At 45.5% G+C, this 15,494-nt stretch overlaps 1 protein-coding gene across 9 annotated transcripts in view; it reads left to right on the top strand.

Moving 5' to 3' along the window:
* The window catches only part of sox5 (SRY-box transcription factor 5), a 375,057-nt gene that overhangs the window by 275,908 nt on the left and 83,655 nt on the right, over positions 1-15,494 (top strand). For all 9 annotated transcript variants that reach the window (XM_043713397.2, XM_087999687.1, XM_043713395.2 and 6 more), the window contains 2 exons: positions 2,084-2,230; positions 14,103-14,283. In XM_043713397.2, the coding sequence (XP_043569332.1) occupies positions 2,084-2,230; positions 14,103-14,283 (328 nt within the window). The remainder of the gene's footprint in view (positions 1-2,083; positions 2,231-14,102; positions 14,284-15,494) is intronic.

Raw genomic sequence — 15,494 nt, 5'->3', positions numbered from 1 at the left:
GAGCATGCTGAAGGGGCTGGGGCATCTTAATCTGCTCCGTTTGTCAATGTTTCAGAGCCCTGTCATCACTTGACCAAGTTTATGTACAAAACACCAATGTGATACAATAGTAAAAAATGATCTGAAGAAGTGTCACTGGATCTGAAACGTTAACTCTGATTTCTCTCCGCTGGTACTGCCGGACCTGCTGAGCTTTTCCAGCAATTTCTGTTTTTCTTTACAGGATTTGCAGTTTTTTTTTAAAGTTTTTATTTCTGAAGAAGTGTGGGTAGGGTAAATGCACTCAGTCTTTTTCCCAGGGTTGGGGTTCAAGGACTAGACAGCATCAGTTTAAGGTTAGAGGGGAAAGAATAAAAGGGAACCTGAGGGGCAACCTTTTTACACAGAGGGTGGTATACATTACGAATGAGCTGCCAGCGAAGTGGTTGAGATGGGCACGTTAACAACATTTAAAAGGCATTTGGACAAATACATGGATAGGAAAGGTTTAGAAGGATATGGGCCAAGTGCAGGGAAATGGAGTTAGTGTTGATAGACATTTTGATCAGCATGGACCAGTTTGGGCCAAAGGGCCTGTCTCGGTGCTGTGGGACTCTTTAGAATCCCTACAGTGTGGAAACAGGCCCTTCGGCCCAACAAGCCCACACTGACCCTCTGAAGAATAACCCAACCAGACTCAATCCCTGAACCTATTACTGTACATTTAACCCTATCTAATGCACCTAACCTACACAACCCTGAACACACTGGGCAATTTAGCAGGATCAATTCAAATAACCTGCACATCTTTGGATCGTGGGAGGAAACCGGAGCACCCGGAGGAAACCCACGCAGACATGGGGAGAATGTGCAAACTCCACACAGACAGTCGCCCAAGGTTGGAAACAAACCCGTGTCCTTGGTGCTGTGAGGCAGCAGTGCTAACCACTGAGCCACTGTTCTGCACCGTGACTCTATGACTCTCAGACTCTATTAATGTCACTGGACTTGGAATATTAACTCTGCTTTCTCTCCACAGATGCTGCTAAACTTGCTGAGTTTTCCAGCAATTTCTGTTTTTGTAACTAAATAATTAGTTTAGTTTAACAAAAGCATCTTGGCTGTAGGCGTTGACCAGTGCATTTGTTCTGGGGACATTAGGCTCATCTGATACTGACAGCTGTCATTATTTGACCCACGAAATGGAGGGGAAATTATTGGCCAGCCCAACACTGCCCTCAGAATTTCCAAAACACCCCAGTCAGGCCTCAGCCTCTTTACCTTGAAGAGTTTTGAACTTCTTTTCGAAGGAAAGATTCTGGCATTGGAGGCAGTTTAGAAAAAGTTCATTAGGTTGATCCTGGGCCTGGTGGGACTTTCTAATAAAGAAAGGTTGAGTAGGTTGGGTTTAGAAGTTTAGAAGAATGAGAAAAGACATATATCAAAACATGGCACATTTTTAGGGAACTTGATAAGGTAGATGGAAAAAGGTTGTTTCCCCTTGTGGGAAGGTCTAGGACCAGACGCCTGGACTCAGTAAGACAGAGGTGAACTGTTTTTCTTTCAGAGGATAGACAATCTGGGATTCTTTGTTGCAGATGGCTAAGGCAAGAATGTGGCGTTGGGGATGATCAGATCAGCCAATGAATGGTGGAGCTGACCCGAAGGGCCAAATGGCCTACTTCTACTCCCACGTCTTATGGCCTAAGGCTCAGTGCAGGTCCTTTTGTTCTCAGCCTGCCCAGCTGACAACACAGAGGCTTGGGCCTGTCACAGTGCTGGCAAATATCCAGCTGAACAGAAGTCATTGCAAAATAACCTGAAGTTTCCAATACTGACATAATGAAATGGAATGCTACTGTGATTTGAGCCCTGACATAGGAAACAAAGTTGCTTTTGGCACCTTTTCTACATCCACAGTTCGACTCGTCAGTGGGTTTTCTTTGACTTGGAGTGTGTGAGTGATTGCTTCTCACTGCGTGCCATGTGAGGTGGACAGCCCTCCAGTGAAGCAATCCCAGTCAATGCAAAACCGTGAGCTAATGCCGCTAATGTAGTGAAGGAATGCCTGTGTTTATAAACGATATCCATTGCTTTCTTACAGCAGTTGTATGCAGCCCAACTCGCTGCAATGCAGGTGTCCCCTGGAGCCAAGTTACACAGCATGTCACAGGCCAGTCTGAACAACACTCTATCACCCAACAGCGTCCAGGCAGAGAAAGGCAGAACGACACCTCCACCAAAAAGCAAGGTACTGTTGTCACCTTCCGACTGGTTCGCCTCAGACATAATTGTGCTCGTTTCTGAATTAAACGTTTGTGCTTCTAGTTCCTTTGCTACAGCTACAGAGAGCAAACTCACTTGGGGATGGGGAGGCTGACATGAATATCCTCAAAGGGGAAAGGTTTAAAAACGGAAGCTGCTTCTCTTGTTGGCAACATAGACATAAATGTGTGAAGAGTTCAGAAACTGAGGTTCCTTCTGTCTTTTCAGCCAGATCCCATGGAGCCATTCCAAGGGGAGTAAGGAATTTTGTGAGGTAACATTCATTCCCTATCTGTCACGAGTCGGACTGATTTATCAGTCGTTGGGTCATGTTACATTTTTTGGACCTTGCTGTACACTATTTGGCTTTTTCTGTGTTTGGCTCTGCATCCAACTGATGAACCCGTGTTATCAGTGCAAACATAGAGACCTTGAAAGGTTCATAGTCCCTTGAAAGTGCAGTCCCTAGGTGGTAAAGACAGCATTTGATATGCTTGCCTTTATTGGTATTGAGTACAGGAGTTGGGAGGTCATATTGCGACTGTACAGGACATTGGTTAGGCAACTGTTGGAATACTGTATGCAATTCTAGTCTCCCTGCTGTAGGGAAGATGGTCTGAAACTTGAAAGGGTTCTGAATAGATTTACAAGGATGTTGCCAGGGTTGCCGGGGTTTGAGCTATGGGGAGAGGCTGAATAGGCTGCAGCTGTTTTCCCTGAAGTGTCAGAGGCTGAAGGGTGACCTTATAGAGGTTATAAAACAATGAGGGTCATGGATAGGGTGAATAGTCAAGGTTGTTTAGACATGGTAAGGAGTCCAAAATTAGAGGGCATAGGTTTAAGGTGAGAGGGGAAAAATTTTAAAGGGGCAACATTTTCACCCAGAGGGTGTGGTGGAATCTGGTATAATTCCAACATTTAAAAGACTTGTGGATGGATAAACCTATAGGAAGGCTTTAGAGGGATATGGGCCAAGTGCTGGCAAATGGAACAAGATTGGGATATCTGGTCAAAATGGATGAACTGGACTGAAGGTTCTCTTTCTGTGCTGTTCATCTCTATGACTCTATTTCACATTAAAATTAAGCCAGTGGTTGTGAGGCCACGTGGGACCCTTATAGGTCACTAAAGTACTGTATATTCTGTCTCCTTTGCAGAACACCAGGAAGGTCAGGCACTTTTGGAATTTGTTGTTTACTGTTGAAATTGGAGAGAGAAAAAGACAGAGCTCTTTAAAAAGAAACCTGAGCTGCATTAAGCAGGAGTATTGTTAATATTTCGATTTGAATAGCTTTAGCTGGCCTCAGAGGTGAGAGCACCTTGGGAGAAGATTAATCTTGGTAATTACGTACAAGTGAAAGACCTCCTCGGATCATTGTTTCCAGCGAAACCATTAACACATCTTTTTAGTGTGTCTGTATCAAAGATAATTGTAATCTGACCTAAGACTGACAGAAACTGCAAGGCTTGTTTGATTTAACACCTCACCCATTTTACTTCTTTTTCGAAGACAATGGAAGCCAGCATGGCTGGAGTGTTAAATGGGAGGTGGTGGGCGGAGGGATTTCAGTTTGATCCCGTCACTTTGCTGCTGGGTCGTTTCAAATAGACTAAACCTTGTGTGGTGCAGGGTGGGAAATCTTCCTCCTTTGTTCACATTGTCACCGACACAGAGGATCAAACCCTTCCCCACCCCCAATTCACCACTCAGCAACGGTTTAAAACTCAACTGCAATTCAGGATTTAAAAAGGTACTATTTCATAGAATGTGGCCGATACTGGGGAGGTTAGCATTTGTAGTCCATCCCTAACTGCACTGGAGAAGGAGGATGGTGAACCGCCATCTTGAATTGCTGCACTGCAGTCCATGTGTGACAATAGACAATAGGTGCAGGAGTAGGCCATTCTGCCCTTCGAGTCTGCACCACCATTCAATATGATCATGGCTGATCATCCTTAATCAGTATCCTGTTCCTGCCTTATCTCCATAAGCCTTGATTCCACTATCTTTGAGAGCTCTATCTTACTCTTTCTTAAATGAATCCAGAGACTGGACCTCCACTGCCCTCTAGGGCAGAGCATTCCACACAGCCATCACTCTCTGGGTGAAGAAGTTTCTCCTCATCTCTGTCCTAAATGGTCTACCCCGTATTTTTAAGCTGTGTTCTCTGGTTCGGCACTCACCCATCAGCGGAAACATGTTTCCTGCCTCCAGAGTGTCCAATCCTTTAATAATCTTATGTCTCAATCAGATCCCCTCTCAGTCTTTTAAACTGAAGGGTATACAAGCCCAGTCGCTCCAGTCTTTCAGCGTAAGGTAGTCCCGCCATTCCAGGAATTGACCTCGTGAACCTACGCTGCACTCCCTCAATAGCCAGAATGTCTTTCCTCAAATTTGGAGACCAGAATTGCACACAGTACTCCAGGTGTGGTCTCACCAGGGCCCTGTATAGCTGCAGAAGAACCTCTTCGCTTCTATACTCAATCCCTCTTGTTATGAAAGCCAGCATGCAATTAGCCTTCTTCACTACCTGTTGTACCTGCATGCTTACCTTCATTGACTGGTGCACAAGAACACCCAGATCTCTTTGTACTATCCCTTTACCTAAACTGATTCCATTTAGGTAGTAATCTGCCTTCCTGTTCTTGCCACCAAAGTGGATAACCATACATTTATCCACATTAAACTGCATCTGCCATGCATCTGACCACTCATCTAACCTGTCCAGGTCACCCTGTAATCTCCTAACATCCTCCTCACATTTCACCCTGCCACCCAGCTTAGTATCATCAGCAAATTTGCTAATGTTATTACTAATACCATCTTCTATATCATTAACATATATTGTAAAAAGCTGCGGTCCCAGCACTGATCCCTGCGGTACACCACTGGTACTCCGAAATGGAGCCATTTATCACTACTCTTTGTTTCCTATCAGCCAACCAACTTTCAATCCAAGTCAGTACTTTAGTCCCAATACCATGCGCCCTAATTTTGCTCACTAACCTCCTATGTGGGACTTTATCAAAAGCTTTCTGAAAGTCCAGGTACACTACATCTACTGGATCTCCCTTGTCCATCTTCAGAGTTACTTCTTCAAAAAATTCCAGAAGATTAGTCAAGCATGATTTCCCCTTTATAAATCCATGCTGACTCTGACCTAGCCTGTTACTACTATCCAGATGTGTCGTAATTTCATCCTTTATAATAGACTCCAGCATCTTTCCCACCACTGAGGTCAGACTAACTGGTCTATAATGTCCTGCTTTCTCTCTCCCACCTTTCTTAAAAAGTGGTACAACATTAGCCACCCTCCAATCCGCAGGAACTGATCCTGAATCTATCGAACTCTAGAAAATAATCACCAACATATCCACGATTTCTCGAACCACCTCCTTCAGTACCCTGGGATGTAGACCATCAGGCCCTGGGGACTTATCAACCTTCAGACCTAACAGTCTCCAACACCAATTCCTGGCAAATATAAATTCCCTTAAGTGCAGGTCCTTCAGCCACTGTTACCTCAGGGAAATTGCTTGTGTCTTCCCCAGTGAACACAGATCTGAAGTAATAATTCAATTCTTCTGCCATTTTTTTGTTCCCCGTATTTATTCCCCTGTTTCTGTCTTCAAGGGCCCAATTTTAGTCTTAACCATTGTTTTGCCTTTCACATACCTAAAAAAGCTTTTACTATCCTCCTTTATATTTTTGGCCAGTTTACCTTGGTACCTCATTTTTTTCTCTGCGTATTTCCTTCTTAGTACTGGTGTGGTTTACTTGTTTCCTTTTTTGTCCATTTTCCTCCTCGTTTGCTTCACCAGCTCACCCTTGCTTACCCTTGCTTGTGCAGGCAGAATTTGAAGTTCCCCCATACCCTGAATTGAGTGCAATAGTCTTGACTCAGTGTGCTGTACTGGCCGGTGAGCAGAAACCGACATTGCCGCGGGTGAAATAAGATAAGATGTTCATTCTATAGTCATGCTGAACAACACAATTGCATACTGTCTGCTTTACAAACTCCAAAAACTATCACTGTTTTCTTGTTAAAATATTTATTGTGCTTTATGCATTGCAACCTTGCACCCCTCCATCGGATGTGACTGTAGCTATCTAAGCACTCTTGCGTTGTTATCTCTTGTTTTTATTTACTTTTCTCTGTGAGGAATGACGCTGCAGGGAAAACTAAATATTTTTCTACCTGTTGTCCTGACTGTCGGTCTCTGACTCACAGGTCATCGGCAGCAGAAACTGTAGAAACATGTACAATTATGCTGTCTCGGACCTGCCCACCATATATCACGTGAACATGGTGACCACCCGCCTGTTTGTGGGACCTTGCCCATGGGCGGGTTGGAATGCTGGGTTTGAGATTGTCAGAGAGGCTGCATTTCGAACGTACTTCACTGGCCGTGCAGCATTTCAACCTGTCCTGGGATTGTGAGGGTGCCACATAAATGCACATTTACTTTCACTGCATTTTAAAGCTGCCCTCCTAATGCACATTTTAAGAATTTCCTTCCCCCCCACCATTCGGCCCATCGCGCCTGTACTAGCTCCATTATTTAGTCCAGCATTAGTACCTCGTGCCAGTCTCCTGGTCTTCCCCCATATTCCTGTTCACCATTACGATCCAACAAAATTATCCAATGCCCTCACGTCTGCCACTTCCCACACAGCAGCATCCCCCAAACAGCAACATATTAACACCCGGAGAGAATCTGTTAGCTGATGGTCCTTGGGGATGCATGGCCTCACATCAGCTGGGAGACCACTCTCTTTCAGATGGTGCCGCAGGATCTTGGACACCACCTGACCTTTCCTGGTCTGGCCTACGTGTGTGGTTGATTCTTAACTGCCCTCTGAAATGGCCAGCTGTATCAAACTGGTACAAAGTCGAAAAGGAATGAAACGGGTCAAATCTCCAGTCATCAACTTTGGCATCGGGTAAAACAGTGGCAAGCTCAGCCCTGCACAGTCATGAAAATCTGGGAAGTTGAGCCAGAAGTGGGAGTAATTGCCCACAACAGTAGCCTCACATTGTCATACTGATGAAAGACACAGTCACACCATCCCTAGACATGTCCTGTCGCTGCAGAAGAGGCAGCACAGTGATATACCGTCAGGAGGGGGTTGCCCTCGGAGTCCTGAAAATTGACTCCGGCTCCAATGAAGTCTCATGGGTTCAGATTAAACATGGACAAGAAACCTCCTGCTGATTACTATGTATCGTCCTCCCTCGGCTGATGAATCTGTACTCCTCCATGTTGAACAACACTTGGAGGAAACACTGAGGGGTGGCAAGGTTGGAAAATGTACTCTGGGTGGGGGATTTCAATGTCCATCAGCAAGAGTGGCTTGGCAGTAGCATTACTGATCAGGCTGCTTGGGTCCTAAAGGACATAGCTGCTAGACCGGGTCTGCAGCAAGAGGGAAAAACATACTTGACTTCACCGTTACCAATCTGCTCGCTGCAGATGCATCTGTCCATGACAGTATCATAAGAGCGATCACTGCACAGTCCTTGTGGAGACAAAATCCTGCCTAGGCATCCATGATGCACTGTGGGCCACCAACAGCAGCAGAATTGTACTCTGTCCAATCTGTAACCTCATGAACCTGTGTATCACACATTCAACCATTACCATCAAGCCAAGGGATCAAACCTGGTTCATTGGAGAGTACAGGAGGTCATGCCAGGAGCAGCACCAAGGCATATGTAAAACTGAGGTGTCAATGTAGTGAAGCTACCAGACAGGACTACTTGCGTGCCAAACCTCAGAAAATGCATGTAAACAACAGGGTTAATCAATCACACAATCAACAAATCAGATCTAAGCTCTCCAATTGTATAATCTCCAGTCATGAATGGTGGACATAACAGCTAACAGGAGTTGGAGGTTCCAGAAATATCCTCATCCTCAATAATGGGGGAGCCCAGCATCTCAGTGCAATAGGCAAGACTGAAGTATATACATCCATCTTCAGCTAGAAGTGCCAAGTGGATGATCCATCTTGGCTTGCTTCAGTGGTTCCTAGCATCACAGATACCAGTCTTCAGCCAATTCGATTCACTCCACTTGATATCAAGAAACATTTGGAGACTTTGAAAGGTGCAAAGGCTACAGACCTAAACAACATCCCAACAATAGGTCTGAAGACTTGTACTCCAGAACTTGCCACTCCCCTAGCCAAGCTTTTCCAGTACAGTTACAACAGTGACATCTAACCAACAATGTGGAAAATTGCCCAGGGCTGTCCTGTACACAAAAAGCAGGACAAATTCTAACTGGTCAATGACTCACCCCATCAGTCTACTCTCAACCATCCGTAAAGTGATGGAAGGAGTCATCAACAGAACCTCCCCAGCAATAACCTGCTCAGTGATGCCCAGTTTGAGATCCGCCAGGACCACTCAGCTCCTGACTACAGCCTTGGTTCAAACATGGACAAAAGAGCTGAATTCCAGAGGGTGAGGTGAGAGCGCCAGCTGTTGACATTTGGCTGAGTGCGTCACGAAGAAAACTTCAGCAAAACTGGAATCACTGGGAATCTGGAAGAAAATTCTGCACTGGCACAAAGGAAGATGAGAGATGGGCTAATGCCCGAAACGTCGATTCTCCTGTTCCCTAGATGCTGCCTGACCTGCTGCGCTTTTCCAGCAACACATTTCCATCTCTGATCTCCAGCATCTGCAGACCTCACTTTCTCCACAAAGGAAGATGGACATACTTGTTGGAGGTCAGTCATCTCAGCTCCAGGACATCTCTGCAGGAGCTCCTCAGGGGAGTCTCCTAGGCTATAGACTTAAAAAAAAAGCTGGAGGAAATCTGTAGGTCTGGCAGCATCTGTGGAGAGTGAAGCAGAGTTAACATTTTGAGTCTGATTTCTTAAACATATTCAGCTGCTTCATTACTGACCTTCCCCCCCATCACAAGGTCAGAAGTGGGGATGTTTGCCAATGACTGCACAATGTTCACCATTGTGACACCTCAAATTCTGTTACAGTCCATGTAATGTGCAGCAAGACCTGGACACCATTTAGCTTGGGCTGAAAAGAGGCAAGTGACATGTGTCAAGCAATAACCATCTTAAACAAGACAGAATCTAACCTTTGCCTCTTCATTTTCAATTTTCATTACCATCACTGTATGGACCCCCCCACCCCCCAAAGTCAACATCTGGGGGATTAGCATTGACCAGAAACCAACTGGACTAGCCATATAAATACAATGACTACAAGAGCAAGTCACAGGTTCAGAATCCTGCAGCGAGTAACACACCTCCTGTCGTCTTAAAGCCTGTCCACCATCTACAAGGCACAGGTCAGGAGTGAGATGGAATACGCCCCCCACCCCACTTGCCTGGACGGGTGCAAATCCAAGATCACTCAAGAAGCTTGACACTATCCAGGACAAAGAGACATCTTGATTGGCATCACATTCACTCCCCCCACTACTGATGCTCAGTACCAGCAGTGTGTATTGTCTAAAAGATTCACCAAGGCTCCTCAGACAACACGTTCCAAACCTGTGACCACTATCATTTAGAAGGACAAGGTTGACAAACACTTGGGAACACCACCACCTGCAGTTTCCCTTTCAAGCAGCTTAGCATTCTGACTCGGAAATGTATCGCCGTTCCTTCACTGTCACTGGGTCAGGATCCTGGAACTTCCTGCTTAAGGGCATTGTGGGTCTACCTACAGCACATGGACTGCACCATTTCAAGAAGGAACACGCTATCACCTTTTCAGGGGCAATTAGGGATGGGCAATAAATGCTGACCCAGTCAGTGATATGCATGTCCATGTGAACAAATGAAAAAAAAGCCCTGCTGAGTGATGAGTCTGACTGACCTGCCTGTAGGCTCCATCCCGACAGAACCAACGAGATTGGAAACTTGTCACTTTCAGTCCTGAGGTGTGACGTAATTGACACCTCTGTCGCGTGTATCACCTATGACTATTCCATCACCTATGACTATTCCTTTTCTGTAACCTCCCGCAATTTTGTTAATTTCATCATGCATTTCAACACCGATGAACACAAGGCGACGTTAAAATCATAAGCTGGGTGGTGTGGGTAAAGAAACGCAGAGCTTGTTGCTTGTTTTGCTTTTGAGGGAGCCTGAGAATCTGTCAGCACGAGTAAACTGTGATGCCAAGAATTGATTCTGCTGAAGCTTCCCTGCTGAATGCATGTCAGAGTTCAGCTTCAGTAGAGAAGCAAATATAATTTGAAGATTGACAGCAGATGAGACACCTGCTGTGCTCCATTGATTTTTATCGAGAAAGATAAAATATGTATAGAAGAGTGTTAAAAGTTGTTGTAATATGTCTGCAACAACAATAACAACAAAAACTTGAATTAATTTGGAGTCTTCAGTATGGTAGAACATCCCGAGATACCATACAGGAGAATGATTTGACAACAAGGTGCATAGGGAAGCAATAGGTCCAAAGGATGACAGATGACCAAAAGATTTGGCACTGAAATAGGTTTGAAGAAGTACAGAGATGGTAGTGGTGGTGTTGGGGGTGGAGTAGTGGTTGGGAATCTTTAAAGTTTGCAATCCACGCAACTGCAGACACCGCTATCACCAGCGACAGAACAATAAAATTCAGGGTCATGTAAGAGGGTCATGGAGAGTTGCTCTCGGACTATTGTAGAACTGGAAGAGGATTCCAGTATTTAGTTTTGAGGCCATCAAGGGTAACGGAATATTGTGTGCAGTTCTGGTCTCCTTCCTATCAGACGGTTCAGAAGAGATTTGCAAGGATGTTGCCAGGGTTGGAGGATTTGGAGGAGAGGCTGAATAGGCTGGGGCTGTTTTCCCTGGAGTGTTGGAGGCTGAGGGGTGACTTTATAGAGGTTTATAAAATCATGAGAGGCATGGATAGCATAATTGACAATATCTTTTCCCTGGGGTGGGGGAGTCCAGAACTAGAGGGCATAGGTTTAGGGGTGAGAGGGGAAAGATATAAAAGAGACCTAAGGGGCAACTTTTTCACGCAAATGGTGCTGCATATATGGAATGGGCTGCCAAAGGAAGTGGTAGAGGCTGCTACAACCGCAACTTTTGAAAGGCATCTAGATGGGTATATGAATAAGGGTTTAGACAGATATAGGCCAAGTGCTGGCAAATGGGACTAGATTAGGTTGGCATATCTGGTCGGTATGGACGAGTTGGACCGAATGGTCTGTTTCCATCCTGTACATCTCTATGACTCTATAACTGGTTACTCAGTCATCTAGGGAGTATGGTGCAGAATAATATCAATAGCACAGGGTTCAGTCCTCGAGATGGGATCTGTATTTTGCCTCCTCACTTTGCCCTAGAGTAATGGAGCTGCCCAATATCTTGGATCTTCCTTGTCTTTGCTTCTGTTCCAAAGCAGCTGAGGGAGTGATGGCAGCAATGCTCAGCAATGCTCTTCTATAAAGGCAGCAGTCTCCCTATGAAGGGAGATTGGTTTGGCTGGGCCTGTCTTCACTTGAGTTTAGAGGAATGAGAGAGGATCTGATTGCAAAGTGTAACATTCTAATGGGACTGGACAGACTCGATGCAGAGAGGAAGTTTCCCCTGGTTGGGGAGTTTGGAAAGATGGATTGGAGTCTCAGGGGATGGGGTAGGCTATTCAGAAATGAGATGAGGAAACATTTCCCCTCTCAGAGAGTGGTCATCCTGTGGAATTCTGTCCCACAGAAGCTTGAGGAGGCCAAGTCTATTCAAGAAAGTGGTTGATAGATTTTTAGATATTAAACACATTAAGGGGTATGAAGAGAAAGCGGAAATATAGTGTTGTGATAGATGATCAACCAAGATCATATTGAATGATGGAGCAGGCTTGAAGGGCCGAATGGCCGCCTCCTGCTCCTAGTTTCTATATCCAAATTCCAGTAAGTCTTACCACAATGTGTGATCTTCCAAATCAGTTATAACTTGGAGCCACTCCGAGAAAACACAAGTTTTCTGTGAGTATTATTGTTCAGGTCTTCAGAACAGTCAAGCACAATCAACCTTTTGCACCTGCTCTTCCATTCCATGGGAAAAAGTGAGGACTGCGGATGCTGGAGATCAGAGCTTAAAAATGTGTTGCTGGAAAAGCGCAGCAGGTCAGGCAGCATCAAAGGAGCAGGAGAATCGACGTTTCGGGCATAATCCCTTCTTCAGGAATGATGGAGCAGGCTTGAAGGGCAGAATGGCCTACTCCTACTCCGAGTTTCTATAACCAAATTCCAGTCAGTCTTACCCAAATTCCTGAAGAAGGGCTTCTGCCCGAAACGTTGATTCTCCTGCTCCTTTGATGCTGCCTGACCTGCTGCGCTTTTCCAGCACCACAATTTTAAGCTTCCATTCCATGGGGTCAATGTCAATGTGTGTATCTCGACCCCCTGTTACTGACATCCAATATTCTCAGTGAAGAAGAATCCATCAGTCTCAATCTTGAAGGGACCAGTTGTCCTTGAATCCACAATGTTTTGGTGGGAGAGAATTCTAGTTTTTTAGCATGTGGATCCCAAGATAAAGAGATCTGAAGCCTAACCAAAAAAAAAAAATCTGGTGTCCTGTGCTTCAAGCACAGTAGAAATATTCCAATTGCCGTTGGCCTTCTGAGGCAATTGTAGAATCTCTAGCTCTGAGCCAGAAACTCCGTGTCTGGGTTCCATACCAGAATTTGTTGGCCGTAGAAGGTGCGTTTGTAAGGTGGACAAACTGATCCATTTATCAGTTGATGGGTGCGTGGGGAGTCTTCTGGGTATCCATCCCGCAGACAGTGTTGGCAATCCATGGCAGTACTTTGTTGGTGAGTGTAGACTATTTCAGAACAAGTCCAGGCCCAAACCCTCAAAAGGAGAACGGGAGGCACTGACAGAGAGAATGTAGCTACAGTTAAAGGTGTCAGTGTTACTAGGAATGGGTTGCTTCAAGTTAGGTTGAGAGATCTCCTGGATCTGAGGACCAGCTGTCTGTTGCTGGATGCTGAGAAATGACTCTAAATGATTTAAGGCCTCAACCTTTGGATATGACATGTAGGTGACCCTTAGGGTCCGCTGTGATCTTTATCACAAAAACTCCCATTTGACTTGAAGGGGCTTCAAGAACATGCAAAGTCCTCCTCGAATCACGTCCTTCTGAAGGAGACTTCTCTGCTAAGAGAGCTGCCACTTGATTTCGGATTTAAAGAGTATAATCTTTTAGGAAGTCAATATTTGGAGTGTTGCGTCTTTTCTGGATTGCATGCAGCTAAAAGCCGTCAAGCCTGAGGGTGAACCGAACAGTTTGGGAAACTGAGCTTGACCAATCTTTGCCCTCAGGGCAGAGAGCCGGAATGCCCAAATGGGCATAGGATAGGGAGCGACCTAATTGAATAGCAGAGGAAGTTCAAGTGGTCTACTCCTGATTGTCAGAATTTACAAGACAGTGGGACAGCGTAAGAAAGAAATGTTGTTTGGAGTAAAAGCCCCCATTGCTGCCCCACCTGTGCCCGCAGTGAATTAATTGTTGTTTTATTAATCAGTTGGAGGAGTGTGTGGGTGCAGCTGGGAAGCGAACGTTATCTGATTCTGCCATCCTGTCATGTGAACGTCCTCTCTTAATTTGATGCAATTATTTCATCAACAGGATGATATCAGCAGCCTGATTAATTTATAAAGCATGTTTTTACAATTGAACGTAGCTCTTTGATTTTCATTATGTGCACTGATAGCGGAAAAATGAGTATTTATGAAGAAGACTGTCAGGTTTCTTGGCTGTTGGCTCTCAGAGCCACGAGTGTATCCATCGCTCTGTACGATGCGCTCCACTGTTTGTGCCTCACTCACGGTGTGTGGTTTTATGTTTCCCTTCTCTCTAGGACGAGGTGACACAGCCGCTGAACCTCTCAGCCAAGCCGAAAACGTTCGACCCCACAAAATCGCCCGCGTCGCCCAACTCTCCCCAGATTCCCCCCTTGAAAATGAGCACAGGATCTAGCCACCTCAAACCGGTCATGTCCGCCACGTTGAGTGGCCCACCTGGTCGAATGACCTCAATAGGTACAGCACCAGACTAGTTGTTCTCTTCTTCCTTTACACTTTATGCCAAGTTTGTGTCTGTGGAAAAGTCTGTGATTGTGCCAATGAGTGTATGTATGTGAGCATGTGTGCCAGTATATGTCTGTGAGTGGGTACGTGTGAGACTAAGTCTGTATGTGCCAGTGATTATGTATAAGTGAATATATGTGTGCCACTGAGTAGGGTGGTGTGGTGGCTCAGTGGTTAGCACAGCTGCCTCGCAGCATGAGGGACCTGGGTTCAATTCCAGCCTCAGGTTACTGTCTGTGTGGACAATAGACAATAGGTGCAGGAGTAGGCCATTCAGCCCTTTGACCCTGCACCGCCATTCAATGTGATTATGGCTGATCATTCCTAATCAGTATCCTCTTCCTGCCTTATCTCCATACCCCTGGATTCCACTTATCTTTGAGAGCTCTATCCAACTCTTTCTTAAATGAATCCAGAGACTGGGCCTCCACTGCCCTCTGGGGCAGAGCATTCCACACAGCCACCACTCTCTGGGTGAAGAAGTTTCTCCTCATCTCTGTCCTAAATGGTCTACCCACATTCTCCCTGTGTCTGCGTGGGTTTCTACCAGCTTCTCTGGTTCCCTCCCACAGCCAAAGATGTGCAGGTTAGGTGGATTGGCCAGGCTAAATTGCCTGTAGTGTCCAGGGATGTATAGGCTAGGTGGGTTAGCCATGGGAAATGTGGAGCTACAAGGGTTAGGGTAAGGGGTTGTCGGTGGGTGGGCTGCTCTTCAGAGGGTTGGTGTGGACTTGAACAGGCTGAATGGTCTATAGGGATTCAGTGAGTGAGAACATGTGATGTGAGAGTCTGTGTGCATGTAAGTGATTGAGCGTGAGTGAATTGTGTGTGAGCAAGTCTGTGTGTTTGATTAATGAATGGGTGAGCAGGTTTGTGCCAGTGAGTGTGAGCGTGCCGAGTAAATTTGCATGTGCATGTCTTTTTCCCAACAGAACACTGGTTACCAGATGCATGAATTTATGAGTCAGATGTTCTGCATTCCAAAAATGGATCCTCTCTATGCTTTGTAGGGAGAAGTGACTGGTTTAAGGTTCAAATGATAACTTGCTCATGTGTCTCATTCTCTCCACCCTTACTGCTGCTCCTTTCCACTGCTCCTTCTCCATGCCCATTGTTTAGTGTATGTTGTGTAACTGCTTCCTCTACTTCCATCTTTGCCCTAC

Source organism: Chiloscyllium plagiosum, unplaced genomic scaffold (assembly GCF_037043375.1).
Source record: "Chiloscyllium plagiosum isolate Xiang-an unplaced genomic scaffold, Cpla_swu_hap1 HiC_scaffold_23, whole genome shotgun sequence".
NCBI classification, from domain to species: Eukaryota; Metazoa; Chordata; class Chondrichthyes; order Orectolobiformes; family Hemiscylliidae; genus Chiloscyllium; species Chiloscyllium plagiosum.
Note: the sequence above shows the minus strand (reverse complement) of the source record. Positions and strands in the feature narration are given on the sequence as shown.